We start from the raw sequence: 16,654 nt of genomic DNA, 5'->3' as shown, positions 1-16,654 counted from the left end.
AAACCAGATTAGGAGGGAATGTGAATTAGATTTGGTAACAGATGGTGCCGTGGAAATTAAAGGTGCTTTGCGAATGGAAGCGACAGCAGCTTGCCTCTTTTCCTTTCCTGTCTCTCTCTTTCATGCGCTTGATAGACGGGTATAAATCACAACAATCCCGTCTTGACAGCCAATTTCGAGAATTTGATCTAGTTAAAGACATGGCTTTCCTGCTCCACTCACTGAAACTGGCTGCTATTTTATTTTTATACAGCACCTTGTCATATTTAGGAAAGTGGAATCACCTGCCTCCCTTTAATGAAATTTTCTTTAATTACAGTTTTAGCTCTTTAGTGTTAATTACTTTTTCATTCAGCCTGAGTTCTCAGGCTGTCTCATAGGAATGTATTTCTCTCCCCCACCCCACCTCGCTGCACTATTCACGCATATGCTTTCATTTTTCTAAAGATGCTTTTCGTTGTTAGAAGTTGTTGTCAGATCCATTATAATTAGATCCTAATTATCAAAATCATTATTATTGTGTAGGGAGAGGAAGCATTGCAAGCAACTGTTAAAGTTATAGGATCTTGTTTGACAGAGGAGAAACCTTCTAGGATATATACATGGATGGCAAACAAGAAAACAAAAAACCCTACTAAAAACTCTGGGAAGCATGTAAAGATCTGGATAGTAAATGCTCTCATTGGAATGAAAATCCACCCAGGTTCTCTCTCCATACCTATTCCTCCAGTCTCTAGTCCCACATTTTTTGGAAAAGATCAGAATAAAATTCCCCTGCTTCAGTTTGCTTATGTAAATATTAATCTTTGCACCTTGCATTCAGGTTTCCAGATATAAAATGCACTTTTCTGATGTATGTCAGGATTGACTTATAGATGCCTTAATACAGTTACTTTTTTGCGTTTAAGGCAGCAAATGTAAGTGAAGAGATGGCTGTGATGCGTGGAGATGCTTCTGCCATACACTAGAAGTCTTCAGAGTGAGAGAGAAAAATAATGGACTATATATATAAAAAAAAAAATGAAAACCTCTCAAAGTAAGACAAGATCCTTAGAGCTGGCAACTAACAGTTGGTAGAAATAAAGCTTCCTACTGGCAGTCAAATCAAATGTAGTAACAACTCAACGACTCCCTGCTGCTAGCTGACAGCATGGTGTAACACACTGGGACAAACATTCACGTAAACACTGATTGCAGGAAAACATCATTTTCCAACTCGCCAAGTAGCTTTTTGGTTGCTTGTGCGCGTGTGTGGATGTGTAGGGGGGATTTAAAACCGGTGGCGTGTGGTTGGGAGGACAGGGCACACTCTGGAGCCAGCTGAGTGAGGGGGTGGGTGAAGATCACTTGCTTTGTGAGTTTTAGTCCTGAGTCTTTTAAGATGCTCGTTCTCTGATACTATTTCTGGTATGTTCTTTCTCATCGCTTCTCCAATTTAACGGAGCTTGGCTGGCAAATTATAAATTTGCAGAAAACCAGTGAGGGAGCTGGGTGGGGAGGGAGACAGGTACACGGTGTGCACACACCTACACTCTGCCTTTCAGCGATGGAAGGAAATTGCAGCTAGAAATTGTGAAAAATCTGATGATGCAAACTTTGACTCTCTCTTGAGACTGAAGGCACTTTTTGGTCATCTTTTTCCTTTTGGAAAGTGATGAATGACAGCTATGTCTCTCAGATCTGTAGTACTGGCTTTCTGACTGGTGCAAGTAACTGCTTTTGATGCTGTAATCATTTCAAAATAATCCCTTTTTAGGAAGCCTGTTATGTTCTTGAATAAATCTTTACTTATTTTAATAGTTCTGTGTTTTTCTCCCTTGAAGTAGCAGCATGATAATTTTATTTTCTTTTGCTATTTCAGTTGATTTCTCTTAATAAAAGAATCCTCACAATTAATAATTAGATGACTCCTTGACACTTTACCATGTCCTCTGGGGCCTAGAGACATCAGGTGGACTCCACCTGGTACTACTGGAGTATAACCGCAAGTAGAATGATGTTCTGTCACAGAAAAACACCTAACTTTTAACCAGAGATTTGCTGTCTTCCAACATGTGATAGGAATTAAAAGTGTTAGGCTGCTGTCTGAAAATAGAGTAATAAAATCTTACTCTTCCTGATCTTCGTATGATGAAACTTGGCCATCATTCTAGAAGTCACATCACAGCCTCTCAGTTGAAACTGTTTGGGTATGGGAAGTCTCCTGGTACGAGTTGTGCAGCACTCCAGGCACTGAAGAGCTGACTCATTTGAGGCATATTAAGTACTGTAGCAACAAAAAATATGTAACATTAGGCTAGAAACCAGTAAAATGAGAGGAGGTAAGTCTGAAGTTTTCTAATGATATGGTTGTAACTTCAAACAACAGCCATGTTCTAACTGTAAAAATGTTAGAAACATGGGAGAAAGAGAAACCTAAAAATTAAGTAGGAATATTAAGTATTTATGGAGGTTTAAGTTATATCAGAACCTTAATATGTACTCAAAATACAAAACCACACATTTCTTTTATGTATAACTTTCAGACATTCCAGAATGATTTTTATTTAAAGTACCATCTACTTCTTTTGTTGCTTTCTCTTCAGTATTTGCCTTTTTTTAAAGTATTTGAAAACCCACTCATACCAAAAAAGTATCTTTTTCTACTTGAAATACTTGAAATCTATAGAAGTAGGCAAGTCTTTTCTGCAGGAAACTTTCTGTGGTGATGGCCTACTAGTAGTAGTGCGTAACACAGGTAGTAGCATGTTTGTTGCATACACACATGCAAAAATAAAGGTCAGTTTCGTGATTTTTATATTGGTGTTACTTTTTGCCTTTCAGCTGGAGGTTGGTTGGTTTGTTTTTGTAAGTGTATTGCAGTGACATATATTGTATGCACTGGACATCTGTGTTACTGAGGGCTGGCACCTCTTCAGATGTCTGGTGTTTGGGCTCAAAGATGCAAGGTCTTCGAGTATTCTTCCCTGTTTCCTTTTTGTTCCCAAAAGGGTACCTGATGTAAAGAATAATTGTTTTGCAGTCTGAAAAGATTTAAATTCTATTGGCTGTAAGTGCTTCAGCTTTTAAATTCAGAAGAGTAATGTTATGGTCTGTCAAACCATAGGATCTGTAGGCTGCAGAGCTTGTGCATGTCTAAGGATACATTTAATTAAACAAGCATTAGTGCATCTATACAGACTTATTAAAACACTTAGTTTGTCTCAATAATATTGATTAAATAGCAGTAGTTTGTTTAATCTAAGTGTATTTTTGCTACTACTACATTACTTCCAAGTAATCAGGGTAATAGTCATCATCAGTGAAATATCATGTTAGTTATGAAGTAATGCCATAAGAATTGATTTAGACTTGGCAGGAAAGGAAGGCTTTCTATCATATAGTGCTAAAGCCTGATTTGGATTATTAGAATGAGAGTTTTAAACATAATTTCTGTTCATATAAACGGGGTGTGTTTTATAGGCTTATAGGTTATTCCACATTCTGAGTATCCATTATATCAAGGAACACCTCAGACAGTTAATTATGCAAAACATCATGTAAGTAATTACACAGTATTATTATGCATTTAACAGTTATATTGATTTGCCAGTTGCTCACTTACAGTATTTAGAGCTATAAACAAGAGATGCTCATCCTCAGTTGAAATAGGTCCAAGGAAATGAGCTAAAGATAAATGACACTAGTATGCATTGTTGCATCAGATGTAATCCTTAAATGTAGAAGCTGTCAACAGTGATAATTTGCAACACATTGGGGTATCTCAGGATCATTTCCTTCTTGTTAACAAAGTTTATCAACCAGGAAGCACAGGGAATCAACTTGAAATAGAAAGGGAAGCAATAATGAATATTTAGATATGGTGCGGAGGGGGTGGGGGTTTAAAAATCATTCCCCCTCCTTTTGGAGGATCTGCAGCAGTTACAAGTCAGCCACTGGAAAATTTTGCTTTTTTAAAAGCAGCACGGAAAACAAACTAAACACAGCCTCTCAGATTAGGTGCAGATGTGATGGGCCTCAGACAATGGCTTGTTGTGTTAAACTAAAAATGACCACGCAGTAGTGTAGTCTTCCCTTCATTGTGTATAGGAAGTGCTTTAGCAGAGCTTGGTAGATTGCATACAGACCAATAATAACTGTTGGGGAAGCTGGATCCTCTGTCAGCAATCATCGGCTGACTCGGCCCACTGCTGGTAACAACACGATGGCTTCAAGCATTGCTGCTTCTGTTCCGCCTGCTAGTGGCTATGACAGCTGCTTGGGAAGAAGTCAGTGGCTTGCTTTGCTTTTCTTTACCACCGTGAAGTGGTGAAGGTTTCAAGAAAACATAAAAGAAAAAAGAAATTACAAAACCCGATGAAACATTCAACATTTGTTTAAAACAAACACACACAACCCCCCCAAAAAAACCCAAAACCCCAAAAACCCACTGCAGCTGTTCTGTTTTGCACAGGGTACTCTTTACTACATGGTTGTACATGGGTGTTCATTAATAAAGACCTAATGCGTAATAACAATTTTGTTTGTGTGGGTGCGGGACAAGATTAGCACTACTTTGCAATTAATGATCTCATCCATTAGGTTAACCAAGCTGGCCTTACGATATTTCTTATTGAAAGAAGAAATCCTTTCTTTTCCTTCCCCCAACTAAGCCAGTGCACCTTAATGCAATGATGATATGTTAGACCCAGCAGTTGTCAAAGCATCGTATTACTGTGATGCCATAATGACACCCTGTCTCTGTAAAGTAGTCATGTTTTCTCAAATCACACGTTGCACCGTTGATTTCTGACATGACACTTCATTCAGTCACTTTCCTTTTCTTCAGCATCTCCATTCTCTGACAATAGCAGCTGGTGCCCATTTTCCCACTAAGTGATTCACATTTTGCCACTTTACTAGAGTGCAATTAGCTGAAGCAGAAAAAAATGCTCAATATAAAGCAGTTCTGCTGAAATTGTTACACGGCTCTTTAACAGGACCTGGTGAAAGTCTTGGGGTGTTGTCGTGGGCATCGGTGCAAGAAGCAACATTTTCATTTCTTTCCACACAAACAATTCTTCCCTTTTACGTTCAGAGAAGCAGAGTATGGGAAATCACTGGAACGTGGTGCACTGTTTTCTGTCTATTGATTTCGGTACAGACCTGTGAAATGATACCGGCAGTAAGCACAGTATTTGAGAGGAAATGTGGTCTTTATCGTCAAAGAAAGGAGCTGGCTTCCATTCCTGACTCTGCTACAGACTTGCCATGTCACCTAGACCAAGGCATTCTTTCATGCATTGTTTTTTACAGTTGAAGTGTGAGGATAACAAGTTAAGACCTTTTTGGTTGACATCCATGTGAGTTAGAAGAATGTATCAGAGGAAAATCAGATGGATTGTACTTTTAGCGTCAAAAGTACCTAGGTGTGCATAATAACACCTGCCTTGCTGATGCTCCCACGTAGTAGCTGTCATTAAAAATGTCAACTGATGACAATCTATTCTGGCATTTAGGGAAACAGGGTAATTCTCTCTTCAAGAAAAGAAAAACTTCATGTGCAGGTAAAAGTGGACTTTTGTGATGGTCTATAATAAAGGTGCTCACTCTAATTATAATGACTAGTTACTACTCTCACTGAAACTACCAGCGCAGCTCTGAAGTAGCAAATGATGCTTTCAGCAGAGCTTTTCCTACTTGAAAAGCGAGCATGAAGCGTGTCCATGGGTTGTGAAGTATTGGCATGTTCTTTTGACCTCCTTTAGGTATTGGTAATAAGGGAGATGAGGGAAGAGTAACTTTCTAAACCAATTGCATGTATGGATGGAATATAAAAAGCTTGAATAGGAAGGCTTTCTTTTTTTAAGGCTGTATCCTGTAATCAGATGCATTTAATTTTTGCACTCCACTTGTATATTGATACTGATTTAGCCAGTGTCAGCACTGTCAATATCATTAGTAATGTGGCAGGTAGATGGAAATATGAATGTGATTGCATTAATAAATTCTTAATATATTCAACCTTTCATAAGCACGTGGCATTACAATTTATTCACTATTGTTTAAGACCGTTTTAAAGCAGGAGTTGCATTTTGAAGTGCTCTGTCATTCTACCTTTCTGCCAGCAGTGTCTGGCTTCAGGTCTTAAAGAAACTGTGAAGTGAATTCAGCAGAAATGTGAAGAATCATGCTATATATTGCATACGACTCAAGGCTTGCAGCAACCTATGCAATTTCTCATGTATAAGGGCATGGAAACACTTCTAGATCCTATTAGTTCTTTCCCTATAGTTACTGAAAGGAAAGTTTACCCAAGAGCTGCCAATTGTTAGAAAACTTACCTGAGAACATCCTACCATGAATGGAGCTGCCATTTATTTGACTTAAAATCTAGTAAAGAAAAAAAAAAACAACCCCACCAAGGCTTTAAAATAAATACTGTACATTTTTATATGACACATGTTATTTCTATTCATAAACCTTAACTAAATTTAGATTTTTATTAATCCAATGTGACCTAAAAATTTTGCATTAACAGCACAATGTGGAATTGGGCTTATTCTCTTTGAATGCAGATAAAGCCATCAACTTGAAAATAGCTCTTTCTGACAAAAAGGTGTTCTTTTGAAATAAAGTCTTATTCACTGCATTCCTCTTAGAGTTAATGTGAATTTTAGTGCCTCTAATTTTAGATTGAAGTGAGGTCTAGAATAAAACCCACCGGCTGACAATTGAATTTATAGATAGTTGTGAATATTTCAGGCTTGAATAATAGAGCTGTAGAATTTCAGACACAGAGAGGAAGAGAGAATTAAGCTCCAACTGTAGTTTTAGACTATAATGCAATGGTGTCTAGGAATTCTTCAGCGTAACGAGCTAAGTAGTAATTAGGAGGGAACTGAGGGAGGGATTTTACAGAGACCTAGCTTAGGCATTATTCCAAATGTTCAGCATGATAATTTGATGGTGGTCCCACCTACCATCCATGTAAGATGGCTCTTGAATTACTTTGGTTCAGATGTGGTACAGTAATGAAGGAGTGAAAGCAGTAGGTGTCTGTTGCCCACCCACAGCTAGTACTCAGCCTTGCCTCTGGTTCACCTTCTTTGGGGATTGAGAACGTTTTTGTTCTCAGAGTCAGGTGCTGCTGTTTTTGCTTTTCCTTGGAATGGTTCATGTTTTAACTGCATTTGTGCTTTGCCAGACACTTAAACAATCCAGTCTGTACTGTTTAAGCTGTAGCCAAAAGCAGCCCTATCTTGGTTAGTACCAGAAACTGCTACTTCAGAGGCATCAGCAGACTGGCTTTAGCCTAAGCAACACTGGTGATCAGATTTTAATGCTTGTAAAACTGAGATTATATTTTGGTTCTGACCGCTTGGAGTGGGAAATATCCACTTTTGCACTGGCTAGGACAACATGCATTTGGACAACTAATGAATTGCAAATGTTTTTTCTGGGAAGGGAAGGGTGACATTTGAGCTCATTATTGCACAAATTAGAAAAAAATAATCAGCAGTGGGAGTCTTAGACAAGAACATGCCATCAAGCTAGTTATGACAGACTGTAGGCAGTGACTCCTATTGCTGTATTTAGAGACTTTATATGTGGAGTCTCAGCAGCAGGGAGATGAAAAGAAGACCAAATATCTGTTTAGTGAATAAAAGGACCTTAGTGTTAGTGTATAGAAAAATAATGTAAAAAATAAGTTGGTAGATTGTGAAAGTTAATTGATATTTTTAATTGTAGCTGTATAAAATTCAGTGTCAAAGAAAGGGAGAGAGACAGAGAGACACCATGTTTAGTACCCTAATAACTTCTAACTCTAGTCTAAGATCATAATGTATGTGAGAGCGGTCCAGTAATTATAAGGTAAAAGTGGAGTGGTGGTGTAAGTGCTCTAAATTAAAAGGAATTCGCAGAGCTGCTGTAAGTCAGTGCCGACCCGCTTTCTTTCAAACGTTGACTTGAGAAAAGTGCTTAGCCCGGAGTGCAAGTAGAGAGACAAGAGAGCGCTATCTATTAATTACAGCACTCATTAACAGTGACGGCTACAAGGCAGCAGATGCAGAAGAAAAGGCACACGCTACTCCAGGCTGGCAAGGGGATTTCGCCCCCTCCAGTTCTTGAGGAAAGGACAACACAAGCAGGTGGTCCAATGTAATAAGATATTTTCACGGCTTTAACCTTCCCATTTCCTTGGTTTATTTGCTGACACCAGATAGCTTGTTCCTTCCCCCTCCTCAAATACGTACTGATTTTAAATTTGGAGGGTAACATTGCTGCACATCAATCTGGCTGTTTTCCAAATTCACGTGTGATTTGTTTTCAACAGAATTTTATAGTAAACATCACAACAATTAAGAGGTCTAAAATAAGATCCATGGGCACTGATTTTGGGGTAACTCTCGTCCTAAGAAAATATTTTTAATGAATGGTCAGGCTTTGGTCTCAGTTACCCTCATTGGAAAGGAAGCCATAAACCTGGATTTATGTCTATTTTCCATTGGTGAATTTGATTCTAGATCTTGAAGCAGATACAGATTTTTTTTGTTTGTTTTTTAAATATGAAAAGGTGAAAAAGGGAAGATGAGATCTCAAAAGTGACTTTAGAAAGGTAAGTCAGGTCAGTCAAATTGTCTGGACTCATGTGCTTGCTTTGAAAACATGAATCTGTAGCTCCAGGTGGGTGGCCTTATGGGGTAATTGCTTTTCTGCTGAAAATATTTCTAGAAAAATGCCCATAACTGTCATTGGTACTTTGGCAGTTTCTGAGAGCACTGTCAGAAAATGCTGGGTAGGCTATTTGCTAGTGTGGTCTCATCATCACAGCTGTAGAAAATGAAGATAGTATCTGATTCAGAGCTTTCTAATTATTATTTTTGTTCCTTGTTCTCCCTGGAATATGTTTAAAAGTAATATAAAAAGTTGAAGATGTAATAGACAAGGCAGTTTTTTCCCCCGTAGAAAGCACTAATTTGTCAGATCAAATATTACATGGTTTTATTTCAGATGCCTAATTCTGAAAATGTGAGAACTGAGAAGTTAGAATCTCACCTTCTGAAAGACAAAACTTCTACCTAAAATTTCCTCTTTTATATATATGTATTTTTTTTAGTTTAAGAACGGAACACGTAAAATGTCGGATCCTATAGAGCTGCAAATATATGGGATGGTGGCATAGTTATTACTGGTTAGTCTGAGGATAATGGCTAGAAAGTAATTGCAGCCAGAGCTGATGAATCATTTCACTTAGATTTTGTGAAAATGGAGTCCAGCCTTAATTATTTGTTAGAGTTCCCAGTTGATGTGCTACTCCGTTACTAAATAGCTGTATCTATCATAAAGCAATATTAATAAAGGAAAAAAAAAGACTGTGAGAGACTTGCTCTTCAGTTCTGGGATCAGATCAATAGATGATGGATATGTGTTTTATTCAAGTGTCTTGACAAATATGAATTATACATCAGAACACTTATGTGATCAAACTTGGAAATATTTGTTCCTGATAATGATGGCATTTACAGAAAGAAACGACCAATGGAAAAGGGAAGACATTTAATGGCCAAGTCATCTTACAGGATTTTTTAAATTTTTTGAGTCGCTAGATGACAAGTTCAGAATTTAGAGTTGATGTGGGGTTGACACGTAGCCTGGAGGGCAGGTGGAGGGGACAACAGGCAGATTTGGTGTCTTTAAAGTTTTTGTTTACTGCCTGACTGGAGCTTTGACAAAGCTCTGTCATGCCCTTATGCTGATTACCTTCATGTAGAACAAGAGGTATTGACTAATGAATGAATGATGTGCAGTCCCTAACCCTTCCAGAGCAGCCTTAAAGAGCACTGTCTTTAATACACAGATCCTTCTTTCTCTCTCTCCCCACTACAGGCTTCTCTGCAGAATGTCAAGCAAAGATCGACACATTGATTCTAGCTGTTCGTCGTACATCAAGACGGAACCGTCGAGCCCTGCCTCTCTGACGGACAGCATCAACCACCACAGCCCCGGTGGCTCCTCAGACGCCAGCGGGAGCTACAGTTCCACCATGAATGGACATCAGAACGGGCTGGACTCACCTCCCCTCTACCCTTCGGCCACAGGTCTTGGGGGCAACGGGCCAGTCAGGAAACGGTATGATGACTGCTCCAGTACCATCGCTGAAGATTCACAGACCAAGTGTGAATATATGCTGAACTCGATGCCCAAAAGACTGTGTTTGGTGTGTGGTGACATTGCATCAGGGTACCACTATGGAGTGGCTTCCTGTGAGGCCTGCAAGGCTTTCTTCAAGAGGACAATTCAAGGTTGGTTACTCTTTAAAATTCTTTTCTTTCTTTTGCACAAGTGAAATAGTACAATCCTTGACTAAATCCTGTTAGGAGTGTACCTATTCATTCTTCATAGTGCTTGGTCCTTACAGATGTTACTCATGAAAAAGCCTCTTTAGGTTTCTTTGGGAGTTCTGTCAGTCATGTTAAGCCCACTGCCATCTTCATTTTGATTATGAAAAATAGAAAAACACTGGAGCCATCCGGTGCACGTTCAGATTTATTTTCTGTATGAGTTTCTCATGGATTCCCATAAATGATTGTTGTGAAGAAAACTGATTATTTTCTGAAGGTTGTCATGGATGCCTCTTGAACACAGAACACACCTTGTGGCTGGTACGCAGGGATCGCTTGGGTTTTGCCCCTAGTAACACCACTACCGTACTTAAATTGTTACAGAAATCCACTTTATTTCTGTTAAAGTGCCAGTGCAATTAAAATTGCAGCAAAATGCAGCGGTGTAGTGCTTTGTGCATATCAGTGTATTAATAGCTGGTCTTTTATCTATATGATCCACAGTGGCCTAAAAGAGGCTCAAGAAGTATCGGTAAGATCTCATTCTAAGGACAGCTTTTGGTCTCTGCCCAGTACTTTGTGCTAATCTGCTCTTGATACCTGTTACAAATACACCACATATTTTGGCATAAATTAGTACAAATGGGATAATTTGCATGACCACTTGTTCTAGCTTCAGAACCAATGGAGACAAAATAACCTTCTACTTTGATTTAGATATCATCCTTTCAAGCAAAATTGAAGGTGCTTTATTTAAAGAACATGAGGCCAAGCTTGGCCTGTACAGGAATATAGTGTCACATTAAATTACATTCAAACTTCACAAACTAAAATTAGGTTGCTAAATTCAAATTTAAGCTCCTCAAGAAAACATTCTTGATTTGCGTAGATGTTGAGCACCTGCAATTCTCAGGAAAGACAATGCAATCTGGTGGTATACTTTTCTTTTTAAAAATGAGTTATGATAAGGAGCATAAGGTTAGTTTCAGTTTGTAATTTCACATAACCTAAAATTTGAAGCATTTGGTCAAGATTTCTTAAATATAGTACTTCCATATTTAATATAAAATAAATAGGGAAAAATAATGAATTTTTTTTTAATTTACCTATTGCTGAGGCAATGGCAATTTTTTTCACACCTCATCCATTTTACTACTGGGGGATTTCGGAGTTCTAGCAGCATGAAGTATCCATTTTATGATGGCCGTATAGCCACTAAAAAGAAACATTAGACTTCAGTTGTTCTAATGGGGCTGAGTGTTACAACGTTTGCAACCAGTAAACAAACATACCTCTGAAGATTCCTGGGGGCCTGGGCTCATATGTAAAATGAGTGCATATGCAGAAACAGTGTGCTTATTTCAAGTCTTTGGTTTGGAAAAAGTAAAAAAATGAGGTACATGATTTTCACCTTCAAGAACCTTTTCAGAAAAGCTCAAATAATGTTTCTATTGAAGTAGTTTTTACTTTGTGGTTGCTAAACTTCGAGCACCAACTTCAGCTAACAACTCTGTTTTTATAAATGTTATTTAATTGCTATGTAATAACTGTCCTACATAACTGAATTGATGCATAATTATTTTGGATGTATTTTGAGCATGAAAAAATGACACAGAAATGTTAGCTGATTAAAGTGTTGACTTCTGGCAGTAATAGGTAGCCTGCAATTTTACACCACACCACAGACAGCAAGTTTCTGGGCATGGAAGCACAAGACAGGGACGTCATTCTCCACATTAGCAACCTGGACTTGGCCAATGCAGCTCAAGTTAGAACTGTCAGCTGTTGAAGAAGTCTCAGTACGGTTAAAGCACTAGCTGCATCAGCAGGTGACAGTGCTGTGAAGACAAAAAAAAAAAAAAAAAAAAAAAAAAGAGCAGTAAGGCAAAACCAAGCATCAAATGGAAAAGCAATGATGAAGAAACTAAGAATAGGAGGTATTTTACCATCATAATGTCATGGCAGCACCTTCAGTAATGGTGCTGACTAAACTAACACAGCTAGTAAGAGCTTTCAGATACCATCCAAAATAATGGAAGCTACTTACTTTGGTGAGTCAAACCATGGATTGTGGTAGGTGACAAGAAGTATATAAGAAAAAGATACTCTTCATCTTTTGAATGGGCAAATTCTACCTTTAAACTTGCATGAAGAATAATTCCCCTGAGGCTTTTTTTTGCCCTAAATGATAGAATTTAGTCCCAGTGTTCCTAGAGATCATTCTTCCCTGTACCATTTAACTTCCTGTTTCATATTCCGTTCTTTCTCTGTTTGTTTTTTAAAATAAGTTGATTACTGCATAACTGCAAATAAGAAAACAGGAAAACAGAAAATACCCAAGAAATTTATAAATACAGAATAGTAAACCAGACTACCTGAAGAGTCAAATACAGTAACTGTGCATATGTAAGTATAACATCTTGGCTCAAAGATTGCTTATTTTAAATGCTAATCATTTAATTGTATTGGGTACTTAGTTATCTATTAAGTTAAAAAGAACATTTGACTTCCCAAACCTTTCTTGTTTATCATTCATGAGTTACTAAATTAGCTCAGACTTGTAGAACCTAAGTGCCACTCCTGTTGGTGTCATGGGCAAAACTATCCTGACTTCAGTGAGAGCCAGGTGGATCTGATGAAGTTAAATTGTGAAGCATATCTTGTGTTCACGTCAGGCCTGATGTCCTTTTTACTAAGTCAATGGGAGTCTTTTTGTTCCTTCCATTTCAAAGGAGTCTTTTGAAATCTCACTAGGTGAAAACCACAGGCAGCTGTTCAGAGAGCCAGCACAGTATCTGTACACCACTAGCATCTTACATAAGACGGATGTGAAGTGCATCACAGGATACCTAGTAGCCCCTTACACGAGGCAAATTTTGCTCTAATGTATACACCTGTTTTTAAGGGTAATGGAGATTATCATTCCCTTTCAGATACCAGCAGTTTAGTCTAAAAAAAGTCTGTTCCTGGCTGATGGATTTCTCCTCTTCTTCCTATCTCTTGTAATGCCTGCTAATTTTCTTAAAAGTAAAGAGATTAAATGAACTCTGTCTTGAATTATAATGAGGAGTAATTTTGTCTTTTTTGAATATATATTTTAACATAGTATAGAAATACATTTGGGGCTGTGGTAAATAATGTATAGAATATGATAAAAATCAATAATATTAGAAAAAATTAGAAAAAAATTACCTGTCCAAAAAAAAAAAAAAACCCCCAAAACAAAACCCACCAAAAAAAAACAACTCAATATATAAAATTGGTGTCATCTTGGGTCACAGTAGAATCTAATGATGTTCTGCCCCCTTTTGTGACATGTAAGGGATGAGAGAACTGGATGTTCTCTCTGCTCAGCCTAGTACTCACTCAGCTGCAGCTCTCAGTTTGCTTCTGGGATAATTTACGTAGTGGCTGATTGCAAATGTCTCGCAGAAACACACAGACAGCCAAATCTCCCCAGAATTGGCTTAACATCAGGGATAGGAGAAAATAGCAACATCTAAAAATAGTTACAGGTCCATTGATTTTTAGGGTCTCTCCATGGTTTTTGCTGTGCACTGTATTATCTTGAAAACTCCAAGCTTTCATTAAAAGAAAGGGAGAAAAAAGAATTTTCAGGAGTCAGCTAGGTGCAAAGTCTTGTGTTCAGCACAGAGGTCTTGTGCTTACTAGATATTTTGTAGTGAATATTTAGTGTAAATACATTTCTCATAATTTTTGTTTGCTCAGTTATCATAAAGACTAGTAAGTACACATGTTGCATTAATAATATGTAATTACTCAGTGCCTGTAACTTAAACATTTCAGCAAGTAGATTGAAATGGTGAAGCTTGATAGAACTTACAGATTCAAAGACAGTTTACTATTTTGTTTTATTTTAGGCTTCATATCTCTAAAATAATGGCCTGCATCTAGACAACTTTCTTCCTCCCTCCTTGCAAATCTTCAGGACTGTTGTCTTTGGACTCTTTAAACTAGCATGAAAAGGCAGTGTGAAAAGCCTAGGTATTGATATGTAGCCTTCCTCATATGGCTTGTTGCAAAAGTGTCAGAGCTTATTTATTATTTCCTTGGACAATGTTTGAATTTTCCCCACAAAAGCTAAAATATTTTGCATTCGATAGTTCTTGGGCTTTGTTTTTTTTTTTTTAATATGTTTGTTTTTTAAGGAAAAACTGTTGGATGAACAGTATTGAGACAGCAATCTTCTGTTTATCCACAAGGTTAGTAAAGCAATAGGTAGAAAAAAGCCCTGCAGTCATACCCTGTCTCATTTAAGAGCTTTATCCCTGAGAGCTGTTGCCTGTCCATGTCTCCCAACACAAACAAGAAATATTCCATCGTGGAAATACTGTTGTCTTTTTGGTCATTACGTGAACTAGAGCAAGTCTGCCATCTCATTTTATGCTGATCACAGAAGAGCCTTCAGCTCTACAGTTCTGCAGTAATGTAGTTCCTATGGTCTTCAAAGCCTGCCCAAACTAGGAGCTAGGTTAAACTGTTTTGTACTTTGTTCACCTTTTTGGTTACTCAGAGCTGTTTTTAATCCATTTAGTGTTCAGGTTTTTCAGCTCTCTTCAGCGTGTTTGCCCATTACTGAGCCAATGTGAGCTGTAAATGTACAAACACTTTACAGTAAGTATATATATGTGGGTTTTTTTTAAACAGGAAGTTTTAATCAGGAAAGTTACAACTAGCTATGTAAATTCAGATAAGGTGACATTTAAAATGGGCAACATAAAGTCTGATTCGAAGTTGCACATGACCAAAGTGTCTTCCAAAGGTTAATTTGCATCTCTCAAAGCTGACTCCTATAATGCTACATGTCATTTTTGTGGAGGAAATGAGAGCAAATTAAGTGAGATTTTATGGCTTTTCAGCATCTTTACTGGTAGCTAAGATTATAGTTTTTTATAGAAAGATAGGGTGGAGGCTTGCATCTTGGTGCAATAGTCTGTGGACCTTGGCTCTGGTGCAAAGATGGCAGCCCTCCAGTGAACCTAATGCTAAATGTCACCTGAATCCATCATTGTGTGATTAAATCATTCACCTTCCTTATATAAGTGAAAGTCCGTGCATCAGCATTTCTTTCAAAGAATATTTTAAGCAAGCAATGATAGATATCTTCCCTTTTTCCCCGATTTCTCTGTGCCTATGGGCCAACCAAACTAGTGAGGAAGTATTTGTAATTCCTTCCAACATGTCTTTTAATCTTGTCATAATGTCATTGTGTAGCTATGGTAGCCAAACGAGATGAGATGATGAAATATAATCATGCTGAAATCTGAGAACCTGAGAGAAGTTGAAAAGTATACAGATGGTTCTATCCTTTTTACTACCTCTGCTTTTCTTACCACCTTGTAAATTATATGTTGCATTTAGATTATTAGGGAATCAGAATGAACATCCTGATTTGTGCAATGGTATTTTGAACCCATCAGAAATACTCCGAAAGAGACGTGGTTTACAAGTAGTACTGGTACAGTGGTATGTATCAATGATATTGTAATTACGTCTGTATCTCTACTTGTAAACATCTCTCAAAGTTTCCAACCCACTTATGAAGCGCTCTCTGGTTTGAAACTAGAGACATGTGAAGTCTCAGCTAGCAAGTGATTTATTTTAATGTTTCTATAACTTTTTAATGACTTTTTTTACTGCTGTGAAAATAATTTGGTTTGCACCTTTACAGACTGAGATGTTCTGCGTGCTCATAAACAAACAATGACTGTTTTCCATGCTACCTTGGTAGGATGTGTCAAAATCAACCTAGATAAAATACCAGTAGGGTCAAAATGTAGATGGTTCAGTCTTTCTGACTTGGACACCTCTTCAGTGACTCGGAGGCAGCAGGGGATAAGTTCTATTTGTGTCTTCAAAGTGTTGATTCTCTCTGAAGATGACCTAAATGGTCTTCATTTCTGTTGAAGAAGTTGACTCAGGTGGGAATCAAAGGTCGTTGGGCCTTTACAGGTGTCATTCAACACCCCCTAATATCAGCCTCATAGTGAAAATTATGGTGGTTTTTATGGTACTGGAAACCCATTTACCTAAAGTTAGAGGCTGATGCAAAAATGTCATGCAGTCAGACAAACCGGTATCATCTTCACATATTTGTTTTAAATCTCCATTCATGTTGCTCTCTAGGAACAAAAGAGAAAGAAATAAATATATTGTAGAAGTTCTAAGTATAATATAGTTCAGTAACATATTGCACTGGCTTCTTTTAAGCAACTCAACATAGTGATTTCATGTAAAATGTACTTTTAAGATGGCTGTGTCCCTCTGTCAAAGATTATCTTACATTGTAGAGTTATTTAAAAACTAAC

The 16,654-nt window shown here is 37.7% G+C and overlaps 1 protein-coding gene across 5 annotated transcripts in view; it reads left to right on the top strand.

The window, feature by feature from the left end:
* The window catches only part of ESRRG (estrogen related receptor gamma), a gene marked incomplete at its 5' end in the record, with an annotated part of 375,885 nt that overhangs the window by 238,252 nt on the left and 120,979 nt on the right, over window positions 1-16,654 (top strand). For 4 of the 5 annotated variants that reach the window (XM_081997740.1, XM_081997738.1, XM_081997739.1 and 1 more), the window contains one exon: window positions 9,871-10,286. In XM_081997740.1, coding sequence (XP_081853866.1) covers window positions 9,871-10,286 — 416 coding nt within the window. Of the gene's footprint in view, window positions 1-9,870; window positions 10,287-16,654 lie in introns of those variants that run through there. The other variant, XM_081997742.1, reaches the window with a different exon arrangement.

The sequence above is a fragment of the Phaethon aethereus genome (assembly GCF_964289735.1).
Source record: "Phaethon aethereus genome assembly, chromosome: 3".
NCBI classification, from domain to species: Eukaryota; Metazoa; Chordata; class Aves; order Phaethontiformes; family Phaethontidae; genus Phaethon; species Phaethon aethereus.
The sequence above is the reverse complement of the archived record's forward strand: the minus strand, read 5'-3'. Positions and strand labels throughout refer to the sequence as shown.